Source organism: Hoplias malabaricus, chromosome 7, assembly GCF_029633855.1.
Source record: "Hoplias malabaricus isolate fHopMal1 chromosome 7, fHopMal1.hap1, whole genome shotgun sequence".
Lineage (NCBI taxonomy): Eukaryota > Metazoa > Chordata > Actinopteri > Characiformes > Erythrinidae > Hoplias > Hoplias malabaricus.
The window spans coordinates 23,648,949-23,673,546 of record NC_089806.1 but is presented as its reverse complement, the minus strand read 5'-3'; the positions used below and the strand labels follow the sequence as shown (position 1 = coordinate 23,673,546).

At 40.8% G+C, this 24,598-nt stretch overlaps 1 protein-coding gene across 1 annotated transcript in view; it reads left to right on the top strand.

The window, feature by feature from the left end:
• Nucleotides 1-22,969, top strand: part of LOC136702846 (leucine-rich repeat-containing protein 52-like) — a 35,205-nt gene extending 12,236 nt beyond the window's left edge. The window contains exon 2 of the mRNA XM_066678009.1: nt 22,151-22,969. Coding sequence (XP_066534106.1) covers nt 22,151-22,470 — 320 coding nt within the window. The 3' untranslated portion in view covers nt 22,471-22,969. The remainder of the gene's footprint in view (nt 1-22,150) is intronic.
• Nucleotides 22,970-24,598: the final 1,629 nt, after the last annotated feature.

Below are 24,598 nucleotides of genomic sequence, written 5' to 3'. Positions count from 1 at the left end.
ATGTCTTTACATTCCATAGCATTTTTTAACACAATTTTGAAAATGATCATATTCGTTTGATCGAGTATGCCGAGGATATGCACGTTTCCATCTGAGTACATTTAAATCAGTGCACAAATGTTCCGTTCAGCTTTGTTTTTCTCTCTCACACCCACCTACGCATGCGCCTGCTCACACGCTCGCACGCAAAAACAGACACATACACACCACTCTGTCCCACTGTTCGTGTACGCTGGAGCAATTCTTAGCACATTTATCGTGTGCACTCAGGTCTACCTCTCTCATAACTGTAAGTCAACAAAGGACAAAAATGAAACCAGTGGTGAAGCTTTAATTCCAAAAAAGAGCGCTTGTTTGAGACATGCTGCTCTCCCTCAGCTGGAGGGAGGGGCAGATACTCCACAACTCCTAAACAGAGAATGTGCTTCTCATTGGTCCTCATTTTTATTTAGCCAATCAGCAGCCAGAGTTAGCTGTCCATCATTTAGTGCTGCAGCCAATGGTAGTTTTCATGATAATTATATCATAATACTCAGCTTTTCAGAGCGAGAACAGATAAACGCACCTGCAAATTAGCTGAGGATCTAAACAACTTGTGATTAAACAATTAGTTAACATTTAGTGATTTTACAAAAATTCCCCCCCTCCAAAGTGTGTTATTGCCTTGTGCCCAGTGATTCTGGGTAGGCTCCGGACCCAACGCAACCCTGAACTGGATAAGCAGTTACAGATAATGAATGAATGAATGAATGTAAAAGACCACAAAATGAAAGAATGAAAGAAATATACAATCATTGCTGAGTAAAAGTCTTCATCATCCTTCAGCAATTCATGGCAACAATTGCTCACTCTGAACAAATTACATTTTTTTTGTGGAAGAATAGTTTGTTGTGATTATTGTTAATAATAAATTGAATTTAATTATTATACACTAGTGGTTGTGTATGGATTGTGTATAATTAGGTTTAATTTTTATGATGCATGCAGTTAATATAGATGTAGTGATGAAATTTACCAAAATAGCAAAACATATCATGATCTCCACCGAATCATATTTATCATGATATTTTATTATGAAATGTACTACATTAAATGCCAAAAATATAAAAAGACATTGAAATGTCTGATTCGGCTTTGAAATGGTAAACACATTTTAACATTTACTGTACATTTACATTGTGTGTGTGTGTGTGTGTGTGTGTATGGATGAGGGTATGCATGAGCATCTGTTGTGAGTGTGTGAGAAACAGAACAGGCAATAGGATCAGTTTGTTATGTAAAGCTGTGCCCTGCAGGAAAGCTTTGTTTGAAGGAAAAGTGAGCGAAGGGAAAAGAATGGTATTTAGAGTGGTGTTATTTTCTGATGTTACTCTTTCCAACTCCCTCTCCCTTATATTCTCTACATGACATTTGCCTGCACTCTCTGGCTCGCTACACTCTACACTACACATCTACAATCCTCTCTCTGTGGAGTGGCCAGTGGTTTGGTTGTGGTGTCCATAAGCCTGATAAAGGGTGGGTGTCTTGTCCAACTCTCAGGCATGGAGCCAAAGAGGGGGTGGACATAGGACCACAGCTGTTGCATATTCATGGAGTAGTGTGCCAAACATCCTTGGTGTTTGAGACCGAAAGCAAAGGCTCTAGACGCAAGCTGTTTTCCTTGTGTTCTGTACAAGATGCTCACACAGGTGCAAGATCCTACTCTCAGCAACTATTTACATCCACAAATGTTAACATTTCTATTTTTAGCCCTTCCAAGTCTAGTATTTATTGAATTTTTACTATGCATTTAATTTATATTAAACAATTATTTAATAGGGTGGCACGGGGGCACAGAAGGTAGTGTTGTAGTCACATAGCTCCAGGGACCCTGGAGGTTGTGAGTTCAAGTTCTGCTCTGGGTGACTGACAGTCAGGAGTTTGGTGTGTTCTCCCTGTGTCCACGTGGGTTTCCTCCAGGTGCTCCAGTTTCCTCCCACAATCCAAAAACACATGTTGTTAAGTGGATTTGTGACTCAAAAGTGTCCATAGGTGTGTGTGTGTGTGTATTGCTCTGTGAAGGACTGTTGCACCCTCCAGGGTGTGTTCCTGCCTTGCGCCCAATGATTCCAGGTAGGCTCTGGACCCACCGTAACCCTGAACTGGATAAGCGGTTACAGATAATGAATGAATGAATGAATGAATGAATGAATGTTGCTACATGATTACATCACCTTTAGATCATTTTTATGGTTCCATCCTGAAATACACACCATGATTATTCATTTTCATATTTCATATATCCTGAGCGGTGCAGTAGTTATTTTGGCCCTATCATCAGCAGATTTACAATTTGATCCCCTGTGATGCCTCAGTCATCCAAGTCCAGGAATCGGCACTCAGTCTCACTCTCTAGGTGGGTGAGATGGCCTATTTTCTGCCATCACACAAGCACAGTATTCCAGCACGGGTGTCTGCTCGCTGACATGACAAATCTGTACGGTTAGCATTCTCCTAAAATGTGTTGCCCAATGGTTTTGTGTTAGCAGCAGTTTGAAAAAAAAAGTAGTAGTGTAGTAGTACTGATGTTAAATGGTTGGTCCACTGCCCCACAACGCAGTTCTAGTTGGTTCTTGGTTTTGAGCACTTGCAATGTAATGCTCAGGTGCAGCTGCTCCAAATTTGGAATGCTTTTGGATGTATAGTGTATGACTACCTTACATGATTCCTCTTTTTCTTGGCACAGGTGTTGAGGAATGATCATTAATAATATGCAGTAATCTGGAATAGCTGGTACCCTGAAGATACAGGGGAATCTATGTGGCAATAACGTGAGTTGTCTACAGCTGGGCATGCTGAAGTGTAGGCTGTTTGGATGGTGTGCAGAAATCTCAGCTTTAACTAGAAAGTCTTTTACTGTGTGACACTTTTCCAATTGCCACAAGGTCTTTCTGCTTTTCCTTATTTACTTGCGAGTCAACACTCAGTAGAGTATTACTCCCCCTGTTTGCGCACACAAACTCAAGATGGAATTTTCTGTTTGGAGCAGGCCCAGAAGCAAGCAGTCGTAGTGGCAGTTCATTATTTAGTGGGCTCTGGACACAAGAGGGGAGGAGAAGCCTGAGCAAGGTCACTTTGTCACAGGCCATTTGAATAGAACAATGCCCTGCTTTCAAACAGTGGTGTGAACAGCACCATGAGCCACCGCCAGTAACATAGGATGACATGGCAATACACACTACTATTGTAGTGTGTATTGTAGAATGATGCTCAAACGTGTTATACACAGTATTTATAACTATTAACTAATGAACTATAATAATGAGTGGAATGTTAAATTCAAGTATGTGCTCATATGCGAGGTATTGGAAGGACCCTTGGAAGAACTCTCTGAATGAACAAAAACAGAGGGCAAGCATTTCTAAATGACAATTCTTATGGCCGAATGGAAAATAGAGCTTGTGTGGAGTGTAAGACACTGCACAGGGGAGGTTAGCGCATTGAGCTGAGCTCAGTATAAAACAGCTTTGTGCAGTAATTCTCTCACTGCGCTGCTATCCGTCTCCCCATACGACCTCATTGATATGCAGAGAGGACGAGTAGGGAAAGTCTTCTAACTCCTTCCTCTTCATCTTCTTAAAGATTAACATATGCAATTACATAATTAGTTAGGTTAAAAATAGGAATGTTTACCAGGTGGCTGGTGGTAGCCTCACTCTACTGTGTCTTTGAACTCAGTCTTCCAGGGTTAACTGCAGAAGCAGAGCCAATGAAAGCATTAGAGGCAAGCATTGCTTCAGAGGGGTTGGCAGAGTGTGTGTGTGTGTGTGTGTGTGTGTGTGTTAGTCCTATGATGGATAATCTGTTGTGTTTGTTTTTGTAAAAAAACTGAGGAGGGTGTCATGTAATGTAAATATATTTAAGATGGATTTAATGTGCTTCCACATTTAGCAGCATAAATGCATAAGAGGCATGTGTGTGTGTGTGTTTGTGCTTTATTAATATCTATACGTAAAATGAATCATTTGGGGCCAGGTGTGCTTGTGATAACAAAATTATCTGTTTACATCATAATCACATTTTTGCCCTAAGGGACGTCAGTGTATCTTCTTTAAATGAAAACACAAGTTATGCAACCCACATTTTAAATTAGGTTTATTGGCAAGATTTGCAAATTTTCAGCTGTTTGCAATAAACCAATCGTTCATTCATTGTCTGTAACCAATTATCCAGTTCAGGGTCGCGGTGGGTCCGGAGCCTACCCGGAATAACTGGACGCAAGGCAGGTCCACACACCCTGGAGGGGGCACCAGTCCTTCACAGGGCAGCACACACTCACAACTAGGGACACATTTGAGTCACCAATCCACCTAAGAACATGTTTTTGGACCATGGAGAGCACACCAAACTCAGCACTACCCCAGAACCCTGGAGTTAAGTGACAGTAACACTAACTGTTAATTATACACAATTAATATAAATATTGGTTTCTCCAAACTTAGCACAAAATCCACTTTTAATGACTACCTGAGCTGCCCAGTGTTCTTGTAGCCAAATACACTGTAATTCTTACAGCAGTATTCCAATATTTAAATCAAAGCCTTCCCAGAAGAGTAGAAGCTGTTATTGCAGCAAAGGGACAATCTCCTTTAATACATTTAATTACAGAAGAGACACTGAATGAACAGGTGTGCATGTGTGTGTGTGTGTGTATGTGTGGTGTAATTTAATTTTTAACAGGGTTGCTGTTAGTTTGATGGTAAATTCAGCTTTGTCGTTTTCAGTGTTGCATTTCAGGCTAGAAACTCAGTGTACAGTGAACAAAGGTGGAATGTGAGTTTAAATGTTGTGTTAAACTTGTTCAACATGGCAAAAGAATACATTAGTTCACAGAGCATGTATATGGCCATTAGAGTACTCACAAATGCAGTAATGTTTGCTTGTGATGTATGAGTGTTTGGACATATGTATGTGTTTATCCATATTGTACTCACTATAAACCGTAGCAGAATAAAATGAGTAGTTCAGGGAGCACACACACACTCAGAGAAATCTCTTGGATTTTGTCTCTAAGAGGATTTGCACATAAAAGTCAGCAGGGCACTCACACTTGTGAATCATGAACGATTCCTTCAGCGAAATTAAAGAAGTGTTGGCCTGTATGTGCGTTGGCTGTGCTTTTCTATATTGGTTTTGATTTTTATGATTTTTATGCATATGCAATATATACAGCTTACATCAAATTGTTCTGTTATTAAATGGTGTCTCAGGGGCAGTGTTACTCCCTCTAGAATGTATAGGTGCTTCACAAATTGGGAAATGGATGTGTTAGGCCAGGGTTCTTTACTGAAATATCTATTACAAATTCATACAAAATATGGAATATGTTTTACAAGCTTCAGCTGCCTCTGATTGGTCTAGTGACTGTATTCAGCCCTTGCATTTTGCACACTTTTAATAATGTCTGCTGCTACACTCTCAGAAGAGCTGGCACTGTGGTGGAACCCTTTATATTCAGTACCTTTAGCTAGGGAGCATTATTATGCCATATTTGATATTAATTGTAAATATTTTACAGCAATCTGTAATGAAAGGTTGCAAATGTTCACCTTTCATTAGAATGTAATGTACCTATAGAGAACACAACTGTTTTTTAAAACTACTGCTGTACCTTTAAATGGACATTTACACTTTTTGTGTGTTTATAGCTTTAGTGACAACAATGTAGCTTTTTCGAACAATGAAGGTTTTTCAGAGTGTATGCAAACATTATCTATAGAACTAACTTTGTATTAATTAATAGTATTTGGTAAAAAAAAAAGTTAAAATAAAGAAGCATGAAACAAACATATTTAGGTATTAAAATACACCTAGAAAAAAGTAATTGTTTGAAATTTCTTTCTCAGATGTGTGTGTCAACAGATCATTCACCCTCAATAGTACATTCACTCATGCCCATGGGTTTCATCCACAGTAGTCACATGTATCAGTTGCCCTTTAGAAGTCCTGAACTGGACTTACACCTGGCAGAACAGGGCTTAACTCTGCAACAACGATATAAATGCAAACCCATTACAGTGGTCAACATGAACAGCAATTTTTTTCAAATGGGTGTCAGTAAATGTAACACTAGTCCTGCAGACTACACTACTACAATGAATTGTACTCTGTAATCTAATTACAGTCACTCTGTGCTGTAAATATCACTGTGTAAAAGCTTGTTCTACATTTCTAGACAATGATCTCTCTCTCTCTCTCTCTCTCTCTCTCTCTTTCACACACACACACACACACACACACACACATCAAAAAAGAGAACAAATGAGGTCTACATTTATATGTCTGGTGTGCCAAACAGCACACGGTCCACAGATGGCTCACTGTCTGTGAAAAGCTCGGCACTGTATCAGTTCTGACATATTTCCCTCCCTTCCCTCTCTGTGTTCTTTACTTTTGGAGGAATGAAACACCTGGCTGCATGGCCCTCATCCTCATTAGACAGCAAATCAAATGCGTCCACTGTTCCTTAACTCAACAGTTTTCTTCTTGTTACCTCTTGATAGTGGTTTTCTTGGCATATACCAGCTTTAAATAAGTTTTTAACATTTTTAAATATAATATTTTTTCTAACTCCACAAACTGTTGCTGGTGTCAGTGTATGGAATTAGAACCATCATATCTCATTTGTACCTGACCATTTCCCAAATGTTATCTCTTAGAAAGCAAGCCATTTTCTTGCATATTGAAGCAATCCTGATAACCCTGAATTGAGTTGGTAGGGCCAATTTTGTGTGAATGTGAATTTATTGCATTTTGTAATATCACAGAGACAATGATTTCAAAACAGTTTTTGTAGCTTAGTTGTCACTGAAACTTTGACGTTGTTAACATACCTCATTAAACTCCTTTAAGGATTCTATTTGATTGCCTGTGAAGAGACTTATTTTCAAAGATTGAGACAATGCAGGTTTTTTCATGGGACATATGATGACTGTCAAGACCAAAGCCTGGTACACTTTATTTCTTCCTGTGGTTCAGGAAAAAGGCGTCAATATTTTGTGTAAGACTTTGAAGTTTTTTATTTGAAGCTGTATGAGACTTATATAATCCCACATGCGCTGGCCAGTGGACCTCCTCTTGACAGTGAGAAATAGTATCAATAACCAGCAAATGTGATAGCACTGTGGGGCAACACTGAATCATGCTTTCATTTAAACACTTTCTCCAGCCTAAACTATGCATCAGAGAATAGAATGGCACACACAAAACTTTAGTCTATTTTGTATTAGTGCGAAGAGTAGATCACCTTAACAAATCAAACTACACTTTTGTACATTACAGGAAAGTGGAAAAAAACCCTGCACAAGCAAAAATGGCAAATAACTCTGGGCAATAAAATGCCCTAATCAGAAAACCAAGAGTTCTTTGGTTTAAACTCTGTGAACCCCCAGAGTGAATAAGTATGAGGTGATTCGGGTAGCTGCAGTGGTATCAGCCCACACACACACACACACACACACACACACACACATACAGTGGTGTAGCCTAGGGGCTGTATCAATACTGCTGAGTGTGCATTGCACTGACTGCTCCATCACCTCTGCTAATGAACACACTGCTGCTGTGGTAGCGTAGCTGCAGTCATCCCAGCATGCACCTCAGAGTTTACCTAGATAGCAGTGTTTATGTACTTTTTACAGGGTTCATTGTTTTCTGTTGTCACTTAGTCTATTTCATTTTATACTGAACTATGAGGCTAATGTGGAAAACAGAAAATAAAATAATAATGCCAGTTCGATGTGAGACTATTAGAGCGAGGGCCACAAACATGACAAATTGGTCAAAAACAAGAAAAAATTATACTGCACTGATAACACTTATTTCTACTTGCATCTCTATGGAATTCAAGTACTCAAGTAGTTAGTGTTAAGCCAACAGCGATTCACGTTAATATTTTGGACATTTTTCAAGTCCAGGAAGCTTTATTGTCATTTCACAGTGAAAAGAAAAAAATCCTTCAGGAATATGGTCCAACACCAAACATGAGTGCAATTAATACAGTACAATTAAATATACATAGTAGAGTCAGAAATAGTGCAAATACACTAAATATAAGTTGACTTATATTAAGTAGAGTTGTACACTTTTTCTCAAAGTGTATAATTCCTATACTGCTTAAATTGATATACTTAGTACCATGTAATGGATACACTGCAAAATTGTTGGTACCAGCAGTGTAAATATACCTTTACAACAGTACAACAGTGGTTTTAAAGTACAGTTGTGCTTCCTAAAGTTTCATTACATTCTCTTCTTCCGAAGGAGAGGTGAATATTTGTAAGATTTTATTATAGTACTGTTTATTAGTACTGGTCATAAATAATAATAATAAAAGGAGCAATCTGTAATATTGACACCAAACGTTTAAAATTGGAACTATAATACAGTTTCAAAACATTGAAGAGAGCTGTCTGCCTCCTCCCCAGAACTGAAGCTCAAACAGGTTGCCAGTTTGAGGAAAACTGAACGAACAAGCAAGAGATGAATTTAAGAAGATGGGCAGTAACAGCTAAGAAGTTTGTGCCATAATCAATGTATTTACACAGAGAAGTGTTCATCGTTTCACTAAAACGTCTACCTTCGCAAAAAAAAGTTAACATGCGGCTACAATTTCCCTGCATTTACAAGCTTTTACTGTCCAAATTCACCTGAAATATATCGACTAGACAAGGCTGGTGTTATTATCGATTTTCCCTTACACCATAAATGTCATTTAGGAGACAGATCTTATCCATAATTGTCGCAGTCAAACATTTCTTTCCACCTTACATGTGTCCATTTATGAATCTTATTGGCGTTATACGCCAGGTTGTTGAATTCTCTGTTCCACCTTAAGAGCTGAAGCTAGAGCTGCATGTATTTTGAGAGTGAGTGTGTGTGTGTGTGTGTGTGTTGAGAAGGAAATTTACTGTCATGATGCTGGTATATTGATAGTTCTTACATAGGGTTCCAGCTCCTGTTCCTAGCTCAGTTGGCCAGACAGTGCCCAGGTCAGTTGGCTGGTCATTTGAAGGTGGAACACTTCACAGGAATTTTGGCTCTGAAGTTAGTGTTAGCATTAGCATTGCAGTGTTCCCAGTTACAGCTGCTGACGCTCGCTAAAACACCCCAGCAGGGTGTCACGCTAAAATAGGTTCCTGTTCTATTCAGGCTTATCTGTTTATGAAGGCTCTGGTTTGTTGGACATTGCACTGAAACAGTTCTCCTCACTTTCTGGATTTCATGTTGTGTAACATCATGATTTGCCAGCTTTTAAATTTTGGCTTCCAGCCCTGATGAGTCTCACCAGAAAAAAGTGTCCCTCCTTGTCCAAATTAAGCTTTCACACTTCTGACTCCTCAGCAAAATCACATTTTGTCACCTTGGGAAATTTTGATGTCATTGTAAAAATGCTAATGGGTCATCAGCACTTTTGGTCTTTTAATTTTCTTACTGTACGGCTTACAGCTTGTGATAATCAGAAATCCAATATCAGTATATTGATTTTTTTAGCATATTTCATGGAGGATGTATAATAGAGGAATGATCACCTTTTTACAAGTACTTGGATGAAGCTCCTTTACCAAGAATTACTGCTCATGTGCAAAAACACTACTCAAAATAGTTCTGGAAGCAGTGAACATTTAGAGGCAGCATTAACGTGCTATTCCACTTTGTCTTAGCCTCTACCTCAAAGGAACAACTGGTCCTGTTGGAAAATATGAGCATCTCCATGGAGCTTGTCAGCAGATGGAAGCATGAAATGCTCTTAATCTCCTGGTAAATGGCTGCACTGACTTTTGACTTGATAAAAAGCAATGGACGAACACCAGCAGATGACATGGCTCCTCAGTTAATCACAGACTGAAAACTTTACACTGGACTTCAGACACCTTGGACTTAGCCCCTCTCCACTCTTCCTCAGAATGTGAGACAACTTTCCATACTTTGATGTCCCTAGGATATTGATGCAAAGGAAATTCTAATTTTACTTTCATCTGAAAACAATTTGAGCCACTGAGCTCTCCCAAGTTCTTGTATTGACTTTACATGACAATAATTTCAATGCTGCTGTCATCACTGTTGCTTGTGCAAATCCTCTTACCACATTTTCCCCTTTTGGTCAGCTATCCATTAACATGCTTTGATAAAGCTTTCTGTGACACGCCAGCTTTTTCATCTGTGACCTTCTGTGGCTTATCCTATGTAGGGTGTCAATGATAGTCTTTTGGGCAACTGTCCAGTCAGCAGTCTTCCCAATGATTATGGTTACATATTCTGAACTAGACTAAGAGATAAATGGTATTTATCATATCTGAATAGTGAATCAAAAAATGAAACATTGTAGTACTTGTAGATACTGGATTCATGTGTGATGCAATTCTCTTTCATGTGTGATGCGAGGTGGCTCAGAGGCGTGTGCGTAAAAGCCGTGCCACCAAACAAACAGTTCCCAATCGTTCATGGGCATGGATGTATCTGTGGTAGGCTTGTGGGGACCAGCAGCCGAGGACTTGGACGGTGTGGTCGGGAATTCCTTGGTGGGAGGCTGAGGAAGCTGGGATCCTAAATGAGTGAGCGGAGAAGTAAGCGGGATTGAAACCACTGAGTGAAAGGATGCGACGGAGATGGAGGTAGTTTGGAAGTCAAAGCATGGAAACGGAGTGTTATAAAGTTGATGGAAACGTCTGAAGGTTAGCCAGCCGGTCCAGTATGTAGAGAGGGTGTTGTGTGCTATGGCCTGGAGGATGAGGTCTTGCGAGATGATTGAAAGATGGCGGAGCCGGGATGAAGTGGGAAGATGATTTCTGAAAATGGAGGCGTCTGCATCGGATGCTCCGAATCTCTCAAATTGAAAACAAGAGAGTGAATCAGCTATTGGATTGGAATGGCCAGGGATGTGAGTAGCTTTTAAAATGAATTGGTGCATAACTAAATGCCAAATGAGACGGCGGAGAAGGAACATGAGTGGTAGTGACTTTGAACGCCCTTTATTAATGATGTTTAGGACTGATGCATTGTCTGAATGAATGATAATGGTGCAAAGGGCCCATTTGTGCCCCCAAAGAAAGGCAGCGGCCATGTTGGAGTACAACTCAAGTAACGCGATTGAGTCGCCTGCGTTGATTGAGAAGTTCTGGGGGCCACTGGGATGCGAACCAGTGACCATCGTAGTAGCCGCCAAAACCCAAAACTTGGGGTATAATTCGCATGGCGCAGTTGAGGTTACCCAACAGAGAGGAGTTGATGCTTATTGCAAGTAGCTTGGGTAAGAAAGTCAGAGAGGAACTGGATGATGCGGTTTTGTTTTTCCTGTGGGAGGGATGCTTGGAATAGGATGGAATCCAGGACGATGCCAAGGAACTTGAGTGAAGTAGTGGGACCGAGGGTTTTCTCTGCTGAGAGGGGAACGCGGAAGGTGGAGTCGAGTTGGGTAATGCAGTGCGCTGGCGGGGAGGAAGGGATGTCGAGCAACAGTCGTCGTTGAGGAGGTGGATGACGTAGGCAGGTGATAGACGTTCAGCAATATCCAAGATAGGGCCTCGGCAAAGGAGTCAAAAATCTTGGGGCTGCTCTTACAAAAACCGAAGGTCGGCCGGACTGCAAAGTAATATGAGCCTCGGCAGTGCACGCCGAAAAGGTGCCAGAAATTGGGATGAAGTGGGAGAATTTTAAAGGCGGAGACAATGTCCGCCTTGGCCAACCAGGCGCTGTGTCCTATGATCTTGATGAGTGCAATAGCGTCCTCGACGCGAGTATAGAAGAAGGAAAAAAAAATTAAAAATCAGTGCTGGGGATGAGACTATTGATGGATGGCACGGAAGAGCCATGGGGAGCCGAAAGGTCTATGATGAGACGTTTTTGCCTGAATACTTTCGGGTGGCAATACCGATGGGGTTAATGCAAAAGGAAGAAAAGGGAGGCGTGGAGAAGGGGCCAATCATGAAACCGTCTGAGACCTCCTTGTCTAGGAGTGACAAAACGACGTCGGGTTCGGCTGATAGCAGATTGCAAGCGGAGAAGGAGGAGTTAGGGAGGACTAACAGACCGGGAGAAAAGCTGAAGAGAAGGCCATCGAGAAGGAAACAGGCTAAAGTGGAGTCGGGATGACGGGAGAGACAGGTGGCGAATTCCGGCACGTTGATGGGAGCGGAAAGAAACTCAGTCAGCTGCTGCCGAATCTAGGTGGTCTAAAGGGACAGCTGGGTCAGGCGTGAGCCTGGCCACAGTATGTGCAGAAACCTGCATGAGGGTGCGAAACATCCACCTGAGTTAAAGTCGTTGCAAATCATCTGGCCGTTGAGATAGGACGGGCATTGTCCGCGACTATCGTGAGAGCTGGAAGTTGTAACGCGTGGTGCGATGGTGGCTGTGGATGAAGTGGGGACGATGTCGGTAGCAGCAAGGGGAGTTTCTGAGAGAAGTGAACATGATGCGGCGGGACGGGATGGGTTGCCATACACATCACACGAAAGGGCGATGAGACCTGCAAAGACGCGGCAGTACAGTTCTAGATCCAGAGTGCCCTAGAAGCAAGCGATGTTCCATTGCTGCAGGTGGGCAGTGGCCCGGACAGAGAATTGCTGATGGTACTCATAAAAGGCGGAACCCCCGAAGTGAATGGCGAGATCGAGGATAATGGATAAATAATTGTCAAGTTCCTGCCGATGGGTTGGAAAGGCAGGGCAGAGAATGTCGTGGTAAATGGAGAAAGCCAGCATGAAATCTGGAACCGTCAGGATCTTTGATGGTTGCGGTTCGGCAGCCTTGAGTGTAAAGGAAAGGTCCCCTATGTCGATTGTGCGAGGGGCCACAGGGGCTGAAGGTCGTAGTAAGGTTGAAAGATCGATGTCTGCACTTTGCAAGATCCTTTCTCTGAGACTGGGGGGCACGGGCGGTGGATTGAACAGCCGAACGTTGGGAGGGGGCGGAGCCGAGGGAGCTGAAGCCAAGGAGAAGGACGTGTCCTGAGGCCGATGCACGGGGAGCTGGGATGGTTCAGCAGCAGCACCTTTAGGCAGAGAGAGTGAGAGAAGGTGAGGGGCCTGAGAAGGTGCAGCCGAAAATGGAAATGCAGCGGCAGCTGCCGTGCGACCAGAGGGAGAAACCTGCGGCCCCCAAAAGAAACAAATTCCCCCAATAGGAGTGTATAAACAGGTTTTTGTTAAACCAGACACACACACACACACAGAGAGAGAGAGAGAGAGAGAGAGAGAGAGAGAGAGAGAAACAAATTCAAAATGTAAAGTCAGGCCCCTTATATATGTATATTATTAGAAGTGTCAAACAAGTAGTCAGGAGCCATTCTGCTCAAGGGTGGTCTGTATAATACCCTCAAAAGGACATAAGGGAACCAGGGATTATAAACAGATTGGGCTTGGTGTGTAGTAATATCCACAAAACAAAACTATGAAACAGTGTTATAAAATGTTACTCCTTTGTGTTATGGATATTTCAGATTAATTAAAATTAGTCTTAAATGCTATTGGCAGGTTAGTATTTTTCTCTGCATTACATTATGGCTGCATCAGTCAGCATCACAATGTTAAAGTTGTGTTTCTTCTGGTTATGAAATTTGTCCTCGTCGGCAGGTATACTTTCATCAGTGGTACTGTGTGCTGTGTGTGAGCACCATGTCCACAGAAAGAGCGATGCAGATGAAGCACTTCAGGCTTGTTGAATCCTGCATTAGTGTGTGTAGTGCCCTGAAAAGCACTCTGCATCTCACCTCAATTTCACATTCGAACACGCGCATACAAAACCTACTTGCCCGGCAGCGCTGTTCATTTATTCCCTCAGATGTTCCCTTTAATCTCAAAATTGAACATCTCCATTTGGGAATGTTTGTATGCATTATAACTGGGAGCATGCCTTCCCCCACAAAACCCTTGCACTGATGCATAAAATGCCTTAAAACCACCAGGATAACTTTGAAGCCTATGATAGTCCATGTGATCTGGTTAGTTTTTGCTTTGTTTATATGAGTGTGTCTTTGATTGGCCACTCTTACCTGCTCACAGCTCAAAATGTGCTACAGTTTGCAAAGCTGACCTTGATGGTGAAAATAAAAAGTAGCCACTCATAACAGACACATTTCAGTACGTTTAAAAAAGAATGCCATTCCAGCCTACCACACACCATATTGCAGTTAGATTGAACTGGCAATTCTAATGCCAGTGTGAGAGAGAGGTGACCTTGGATGGGGTGAAGATTAGGCTGCTCACTGTGTTCTGTAGCTGCTGGTCGCTGTTTGGTTGTTTGATGAGGAGAGCAGAGTGAAATTCTCAGTTGTCATTAGGAGCATTTAGTGAAGACAGTCCCTTCTGTTTGTGTGTTTATTTGTGTGTGTGTCACGGATGGTGACAGTGTAGACGCAAAGGACACTGACATGCACTAATATGCCCTTGAGATGTAAAAGATGGGGAGGAGACAGAGAAACATTGAAAAAAAAAACAGATTATGAGGGTGTTTGTGTGTGTGTGTGTGTGTGTATAACAGACCAAGAGTGAAAGTGTGTGTTGGGTTGGGTGCAGAAAAAGAGCATGTGCCCTTAAGTGTACCATGTCTTCAAACATTCAGTAAGGTCAGGTAAACATGGTACTAGTGAGCTTGCATCCAAATATGTGAGTGTGTGTGTGTGTGTGTGTGTGTGTGTGTGTGAGAGAGAGAGAGAGAGAGAGAGAGAGAGAGAGAGAGAGAGAGAGAGAGAGAGAGAGAGAGAGAGAGAGAGAGAGAGAGAGAGAGAGAGAGAGAGAGAGAGAGAGAGAGAGAGAGAGAGAGAGAGAGAGAGAGAGAGAGAGAGAGAGAGAGAGAGAGAGAGAGAGAGAGAGAGAGAGAGAGAGAGAGAGAGAGAGAGAAGCAGAGCAATTGAGCAGTTGCTGTTCACACATATGCCCACAGTGAAGAGCAATGTTTAACCAGTCAGGGTCAGACACTCTTAGCATTCGCTCCTCTCCTCATCTATTCATATCTGTTTTCTCTCTGTATTACTGATTCATTTCATTCACCACAACACCTCGAGTGCTATTAACCCAGGCACCTGCATTTACTCATCCATTACAAATAGGAGTGATTGCCTATAGCTCATAGTTGGCAGATTTTGGTTACATTAGATTTATTTATCAAATATCAATCCATCCAAATAGGTTTCACAAATGGGAGCTGATCTGTGACATTAAATATATGAGCCAATTTTCTTTCATGCTATTTATTGTTAGTTGACTGTCAGGTTTATTTCAGTTAATAAGCAAGACAATAGACAAGTCCCTTTTTAAAGAGCAATTCCATTTGTTGTTGTAGTTTTTGATATTTTTGTCAGATGACAGTAAAAGCACTTTCATCTATAAATGTAAATAGAGCATGTATCTCTACACCTTGAAATGAATTAGACCAGTATCTTTTCATAATATAAAAAGAAATATTTTAACATACAAGATTTCTTGTCTAGTATGGTTCATACAAGGGTGGATTTCACACTACATCACAATGTCTTTCATTATGCTGACATTTAAACAAATCTGCAAAACTACATTTTAATTTATTCATCTGAAGCAATTTCTATTTAAATCTGTTTAGTCCAAAATAATCATTGATGATATGTGTTGTATATTTAGGCTGTGTTTGTTCGTAATCTATTCGTAGTTAAGGAAAAAGCCAAAATAGGGTAACAACCAGCTAATCAGATCTGTATCAGCTGATTGGACTCACAGAAAATTGGTGATCGAATTAGCCCACTGCGGCTGACCTACCATCTTCACAAGCCCATGCTCTATTCATATCCCATCAGGCCCATTGCCTCCACACAGATCTGGCCCTAAAGCCAGCCTGATATAGCTTGTGCATGTGTGCAGCCTTATAGTCTGATGCCTCGCCAGTGTGGAATGTGCATCTAAATCATTGCACTGATACTGGTATAAAGCAAGCAGAGCAGTCACAAAAGGCTGAAGCAGTGGCTTTCCCCTTCATTATTTGGAAAGCTGTGGGCTCAAACCTTTGGCATGCTCTGCTATAAATACTTGTTCCACCAAGTCCCCTCGAAGCATGGCTCAGTCTCTAGAAGTGAGTGCTTCATTTTAACAGACTGTGTCTGTTGTAACAGACAGTGCTCTCACACAGAAGGAAAATTTTGGTCAAGACAAAGTACTGCTCCAACAAGCTGCTTTATAACATGTCAGTTATCCATGAGAGTTACATTTACCATGCAGCAATTACAAAAGTGTTGAGTGATGACATATTTTAACTCCTTATAACTTAATACAAGTTGAGACAATTAATATATACCATGTTTGTGATTGTAAGTTTATTGAAAGTATTTGTTTCAATATTTAATGTTAATGTGGACAGATATGTTTCACGATTTCAGCGTAATTTGTGACAAGCAGAAAAAATGAAAGAAATGTTAGAAATGTAAGTTATATATGAATTCAATTAATTTATTCAATTATTCATCTTCTGAAACTGCATCAGCTGTTCAGGATTGTGGTGGGATTCATTGGGCACAAGGCAGGAACCCACCCTACACAGAGCACCTGTTCATCACATTCACCCAGCCACTCATTGATCCAAAACCCAGGGCCTGGGAGCTGTGTGGCAGCGACACTAACTTAAGCCCACTGTGCTGCCAAAGCAATTTATTGTAAAACTATAATTAATCACATAGTTACATAATTAATCCAAATATGTCATATATGATGAAACACTTATAATAGCTATAATTTTAGGCTTAGCTACCAAATGTAAAACCAGTCTATTAATTCATTTATTTCTAGTTGGTCCATCCATTGCATTGAGGCATGTTCACAGAACAGGAGGATAAACAGGACTGTAGACTCACAATAAGGACTAAAAAAGGTCTTTGATGCACAGAATGGAATAGTGCCCCCTTGTGGAGCAGTTCCTAAATGTGAATATCGGAGAAATAGCACTAATTTTGGTGCAGTTCCTAACTGTGAGTGAGTTAGGGAATATATTATAAGATATTACGATAAATTACAAGTTACACAATATGATACGCATCTAAAAAATGTTAACACGGGCTCTTAAAATGAATGGATATGTTGTTAAAAAATGCAAAAAAAATGAAGTTTTTATTTGTAGAAATCCCATAGACGTGGTCACCATTGTTATTGTTGTTGAGGCACACTCTGGGTAATAATGTGATATGGTTGCAGTGATAGTGGACCTTCACTCTGCATAATACCAGACTAATGTTCAGCCTTTTCCCATGCAGTTTGAGCACAGCATTTCTGAAATCACTGATGACAACGCACACCAGAGGAGTCAAAATAATGAGGAGCAGATGCATGGAGACGAGAGTGGGGAGAAATGGCTGGTGTCTTGTGGAAACTGAAGACATGCTGTACACTTATGGTGCTCTTTTTACTGCATGGGATTGGCTTGACTTGACACACTTTACACTACCACAACTCCCCTGAGAAATGGAGCTGGTGACATGGCAAAACCCTGTCTCTAACAGGGACCATGGGCTTTGAAAACCACAACGCTGGCAGTAAATTTAGGCGCTGTTTACTCGTTCTGTACTTGCATGTTGTTTTTAGTTTTTTTATTTGGTTTTTCTCACAGATCACAGTTGTCCTTGTTGCACGTTTGGTTTTCGCTATGAAATTTTCATTTGCCACCATTCCAAGGAGCGTTTGAACCTCTTCAGATCACCACAGGATAATGTTACGAGCTCTGCATTTCATGGTGATTGACAGGTACCCACTTGGCTCTATTCATACAAGGCACGAGCAGGGACTAAGGGACCAGGTACCAGATTTAGTTAGTGCAAAAGAGGCAAGCTAAGTCGAGAAGGTTCCATGTAGTGAAAAACATTATTACATACTGCTGGACTGTCTGCAGTTGATCCGTCAGTTGAAACCCCTACTTTCACTTTCAGGGGCTGTTAATGAGGCAGAGGAAGTTAAGGCTAGGAGAAAATCAGTTTATGTTTCCTTAACCAATGATCACTCACCCTGGACACTTATGATTGAGTACAGTAAAGATATTTTTCTGTTATATGGCAGAATATTCTCACTCACACACTTCAGCATTAATCATTCAAACCTGAAGGCCCATGTACTGCATGATTTTTGTGCTTTCCCTGCTTTGTGTGTTGGAGCTGGTCTCATAGAGAGCAATGTTGCTGTTTTGGCAGGTAGTAATGCCTCCCTGGTTGAGAGACAATGTCATCATTAAAAAATGCATAATATAGCATTAATTGTGCTGTTTGGGACAAGATTACTTTTCATTTTTCTTCTTTCTTGAATGAGGCACTCGCAAAATAATTATCCTCTCCTCATAGCTAATTTTGGACTGACTGACAATGCTTTCACTATTTTTGGCCACAACTGGGGAAACACGACCCATCTTTGCTTGCAAACACTAGGCCTAAAGCTTTAAATCCTTTGGTGGATTCTCCTTTTAAACTCCTTTAAATCATGATGAATGTCAAATAATCATTCATTCGTGGTGGCAGTGAGTCCGGAGTGTACCCGGAATCAATGGGCACATGGTGGGAACACACCGTGGAGTGGGCACCAGTCTTTCAAAGGGCAACACACACTCACTCATTCACTCATACCTATGGACACTTTTGAGTCACCAATCCACCTACCAACGTGTGTTTTTGGACCGTGGGAGGAAACCGGAGCACCCAGAGGAAACCCACGCAGACACGGGGAGAACAACCCAACTCCTAACAGACAGTCACCAGGAGTGGGAATCAAACCCACAATCTCCAGGTCCCTGGAGCTGTGTGACGGCGACACTACCTGCTGCACCACCGTATCAGTTAATCAGTCAAATGTTATTTATATAGTGCTTTAAACAACAGAAAATCATCTCAAAGCAGGTTTGAGGAGATCCGAGTCCAAGCCTCCTATGAGCAAGCCAAGGGTGATGGTGGTACGGAAAAACCCCCTCAGGAATTGAGGAAGACACCTTCTGTTACCAGTTAAAATGCTAAATGTGGAACCTCCCAGAGCAGTGTTTATGAGGAGAGCAGTTAACTCAACAGAGTTTTGTTCTGTACCTTTTTGCTCATTGCCAAGTTGTCTGCCATGAGTTTTCACTCCTTTCCAGCTGATGGAGAGCTCAGAGCAAAATGGACAACTAACATTTATAGGAGAAATTCACCATCGCCAATTGCTCCAAGTTGTGTAGCAGGTATTTTCTCCTCGAAGATCTAATCAATTCACTAAATGGACGTCATTTAAGAAAGGGGGCTTTACCTGCACTGTTTCAATGGAAATATAGAATTTAAAGCCATTGTCTAACAATGATATTGGAGCTATACTGCTTGCGTTTGCTAGATGGTAAACATCACTAACTTTCATTTTTGGCAATTCCTCCAAGCACCATGTATAAAAAAGAGCCATGATTAAGCAGTTAAATTAATGCTAGTGCTACACTGAGTGAGCTTTCACTCTGGGAATAAAATTAAATATCTGAACAAATAAAACAGTACATAAAAAATACTATAAAACACACTACAATAATAATAATAATAATAAAAACACTAATTACAAAAAGACTATGTACAACGTCAATATAAACTAATGAAACAGGTGAGAAGATCGGAAGGATAGTTGTGTAAGGGTTGCTAGGCGGAAGTAAACAGACAAGTCATTCGGAAAGCGGACACGTAACAAAACATTGTGAAAGTGGTTCATTATCAACAATGTGGAAACTCTGTTGTCTCTGGTTTGTTTATTTTCAGAAGCTTTGTACCTTTTAAGGTGGAATGGTATGTCTGAGGATATAAAACAACTGTTGTTTGTGTGTGGCTGAAGTTTAAATTATCTGTATGTTTTTATTCACAGTTTGAATTCTATACTCGATATTGTTTAGTTTTGTTACAATATGGGTCTGTGTTTTCTTTAATGAGGTTAGCTTTCTCCCAAATTTAAAATAAGTCAGTATGGGCCAGGGTGGCATGGTGGCGCAGCAGGTAGTGTCCCAGTCACACAGCTCCAGGGGCCTAGAGGTTGGGGGTTCCTGCTCCGGGTGACTGTCTGTGAGGAGTTGGTGTGTTCTCCCTGTGTCTGCGTGGGTTTCCTCCGGGTGCTCCCACAGTCCAAAAACACATGTTGGTAGGTGGATTGACAACTCAAAAGTGAATGAATGTGTGTTGCCCTGTGAAGGACTGGCGTCCCCTCCAGGGTGTACAGCAGGACACATATGGTACATTGCATTATTACAATAAATTAAGAGGGTAGATATATTAACTTACTTTTGCAGTGTCAAAAAATTAATCATTCAAATGATAACACTTTGGAAAAGTAAAATGTAGGATGAAGCTATAAGTAGAATATAGGTGACTGGGACAATAGGGCTGAAGATTCCAGAATGCTGTGAGGACTGGGTATCATTTGAAAACAACAATTTATAAGTTAGCTCTTGATGTACTCATACATTGAAGGAAGCATTTATTACCTTCATATTCATACATTGGTAACTGCATTACTTAATGCTGAGTAAATTAACCTTACAATTATTAATACATGACTTAATGTATTAAGTCATGTATTGTTCCTGCTTAATGCTTGTTCCTGCTTAACGATTCATTATTTCCTGATAAGTTAATGCCTTAATTAATCTCAGTTCACATACCCATAATATAAAGTGTTATATAATATTTTTTCTTACATTTTCCCTGTTCTTAGGCAAATACAAGGACACTGATATGAATTTTAAATGTGTGTGAATAATAATACCAGACATGCACTTATAAACTATGCATTTAAATTGCATCAAGTGCAGTAGTATATTTGGCCTCAGACATGACTCCCATATAACAGTCTTACATCAACCTTGAGGCCAGCCCGGCTGTGTGACCCATAGATTATTCATTACCCATATCTCTCTCTCTCTCTCTCTCTCTCTCTCTCTCTCTCTCTTAGTATCCCCTAAAGTATTTCCCTTAGTTTATTGGAAAATGAATGCCTTTTGATTAACACCATGTTTTATAGTAATGCATCAAGGAGAGGGTCCTTTCCCTGCCAGAACACAGCATCCATTAATGTCTATGAGACTGAAAGGAAAAAGAAAAAATTAGAATATATGAAGCTCTCTCTCTCTCTCTCTCTCTCTCTCTCTCTCTCTCTCACACACACACACACACACACACACAAACTGTTGTAAAAAGAACTTGGGTAATTAGAGACTGCTGGTAGTAGATCTGTGAAAGATCAAAGACAAACTGTGTGTCTGTGTGTGCGTGTGTGACATTGCGTGAGTTTTTGTTGGATTCCTTTTGACAGTAATATGTAGAGCTGACAGGCTGCTGCTTTGCTGGTCTCAGTCTCTCAGATGAGAATGATGGTCAATGACCTGTACCATTTTCAGGGGTAGGGCCACAGTGTTTTAGACTGTGTGTGTGTGTGTGTGTGTATTTTGGGTTGGTGTTTATGGGGATGAAGAAAAGAAACATGAGAAAAAAAAAATGGCAGGAAAGGAATGGGCAGAGAATGAAGCAATAGTAATAGTCAAAGCATTCCCCAGCCAGTAGGTGTGATGCTAGCCAATGCAGTTGGCTATTAGCTTACATACCAGAGCTGGGCAGTAGGTGTTCACCTCCAAGCATGTTGGGCTATGCAGTAGATGGTCTCAGAGGAAGCTTGTGTTAGCCTTCATGCTCCCAGCTCAACACATTCTGTGGCTGGACTGTAGCTAACACTTGAATAGATAGATAAAATCGAAGGGAACACCTTGGTAATCAATCGTCTTAATTCTGGCCCACATTACAGGATAATTGGGCACATTTTGAGGCAGAAAAAAATATCCAAAAGTATCCCAGTTTTAGGGTGATCGTAAAAGATTATCTTCCCAAATGTGGGATGTATTGTGTTTCGGGATGTAATGTATTGAGTCCATAATTCCAGAGAAACTCCGGCCTGGTCTTAAAGTGTAGCAGCTTGTTAAAACTCCTGAGGACAATGTTCAAGCTCAGTAAAAATAGTGAAAACGTATATATCAAAATATGATATTTTGCTGCAGCATCCCTAAAACCACAGCATTATTTCTGCCCACTGATCCAAAACAATATCAACATATTATAGTACATCTATTCAGAGTAATATTAACAATCCTTTACTGTGTTCTGTCTACTGCTTTCCTTTCTCTGTCCTAGATGAGGGTCAGACGGTGTGCCAGAACCCCTTGGAGATGCGTGGACGGCGGCTGTCTGAGGTGGGCATGCAGTTGCGCTCAGAGTGCCATCAGGGCCTGGGCTATTGGGACTACCTGTTCTTCATCGCCATCGGCTTCGTCATCTTCTCGGCTGGCACTGTCTCAGCCTGGGTGATGGGAGTGCTCATGGTATTATATGAGCGCTACAGCAAGAGAAAGAGTGAGGAGCTGGACAGCGAAGATGAGGAAGATGGCACCACCCGGGGTGGGGCTAGTAACCACGGCAACGGGGACCTGAGCAAGCCTGGCATGCAGGTGTGACCCACAGAAAGAGGGATTACCATGGCGATAACATGATGAAAAATGCCAAGTAGAGCAATGACTGACACAGGAGATTAAAGATTGAGGCCAGGAATAAGCAAACAGAAGATGCTGGAATTTGGAGTTTTGATGATAATGAGGCTTTAAGTGCACCTTAAGGACATGTCAGTGTAGTATCTCTGGGGGAAAAAAAAAAAAGACAAAACTGGAGTGTGTGTGCGTGGATGTGTGTGACATAGGGATAGGTAATGAAGTGCTGCCCTTCATTGCTGAATTTTAGAATGAATGTTCCTTTCAAGAAGGCCAAGTTTGGATCATTACCATCGTCAGGTAGTATTAAAGAGAGTTCAGAATGTGTCATTGAGGAAATAGTAGACTTACTACCCCATGCACTAAGGAGACACAGTATCCCACAGCAGTTAAACACTCAAAACAGGCCCTGTCTTTATCTAAAAAAATCTGTGAGGAGAACTGTGAAAACATTTGAATTTATAGGTATCCAAACATAACATAACATTTGTTTACTTGATCTAATATTCCAACATGGCCATTGATAAGATGCCACAATGTTGTTGCTAGTGGAAATTAGCATTAGTTTGCATTAGTGGAAAGTAAATAAACAAATGCCTGATTTATAGGAAAGACTGACAATGTGCATGTTTATTTATACAAAAATATGAAAACGAATTCTTAGTACAGTTTTGGACAAAACAAATATTGCCTACTGTTAATGTAAATTTGCCTCTTATGTGCAGAAAAAACACTACTTACTGAACAGGACCGACTGAGACAAAAAGTGGGAAGAAAATGGTTAACCAGGTCATGGTGTGTGTATAGGTCACCGATCTTTACTGTCTGAAATCTAGACTGGGTTAACTGCACATTAGTAACCCACTCGTGCACACTATCTCTCATGCACATACACACACACATTTTGGTCAGAGAGCGAGGGAGTGATTTGAAGGGATGGGATGGAGTGATTCACGGCCCGGGCTGACCTCTTTCTCTGTTAGGTCAGTGAACATAGGGTTGATATGAATGACTCAGAGAGAGGGGAAAAAAGCAAAAGGAGGGGCTACACAATAAACTGGGTAGTGAGCAACTTTGTGCTGAGGTTGTATGATTGACTGATGAATTAATTAATTGACTAGAACAGTGAGAACGCACTTGATCTCAGTTTGCTTGTATGCACTGCACCCATAAGCCTTACACACACAATGTAACCAGTCCAGCAATAACACACCTGCATAGGTGACACAGAGCAATAGTGTGTTTTCGTGTGTGTATGCGTGTTTGTGTTTACTTGTCTTTGTGTCAGTATGTTTGCATGAGTGGGAACACTAATAGATACGATTGTTTAACATGTGTTACTACAGACTACAGACTAGTGAGTGATGTTAGTCACTCATCATTTAGTGAGTGATGTTAAAGGGGAATTCCACTTATTTTTCAAAATTGGTGTAAAAGCTTGGGAGCTGAGAGTGAGATGCAGGGTGGACTAATTCATATAAATTTATCTGTACAAACTGAATGAAGGCAAAGTATAAAGTTACATCTAAGCCACTTTTAAGGCATTAGGGGATGTCTTCTTAGTAATAACTCATTCTAAATATGTAATTTCTAAGGGGTGAATTTACTAGGGGCTTACAACTGAATTCTACAGAAATATTGAAAAGTCAGTAGAATTCACCCTTAAGAATTGATAAATAGCATCTATGAATTATGCAGTAATTGCTGTGAAACTAGTAGCGAATTATGTAGTTATTATGGTGAACACACACAGGGGCCTCTCCAGTTTAAGTGATTAATTTTTATATTTTTTAATTGCTATAGTTCTGAAAAAACTAAGAGTTTTTGTTCTCAGCACAGGACACCAAATCCAGTGCTAAATATTCCTGCAAACTGCATACCACCATCCATGGTTCTTCCTTCTTTGATCTGACTTTATATCCTTTCTTTCTCAAAGGCATCTTAAAGGCTTGTTGTTTTGTCACATTTTAAATCTTTCTGATTTTTAGCTTTTTGAGAGACTAAATTTTTCCATGCATATCTCATGCCTTCCTTGACCCTTGTTTTCTCTTTTCATCTCACCACCATTCATCACCTAAAATAAAAAATATATAATCAG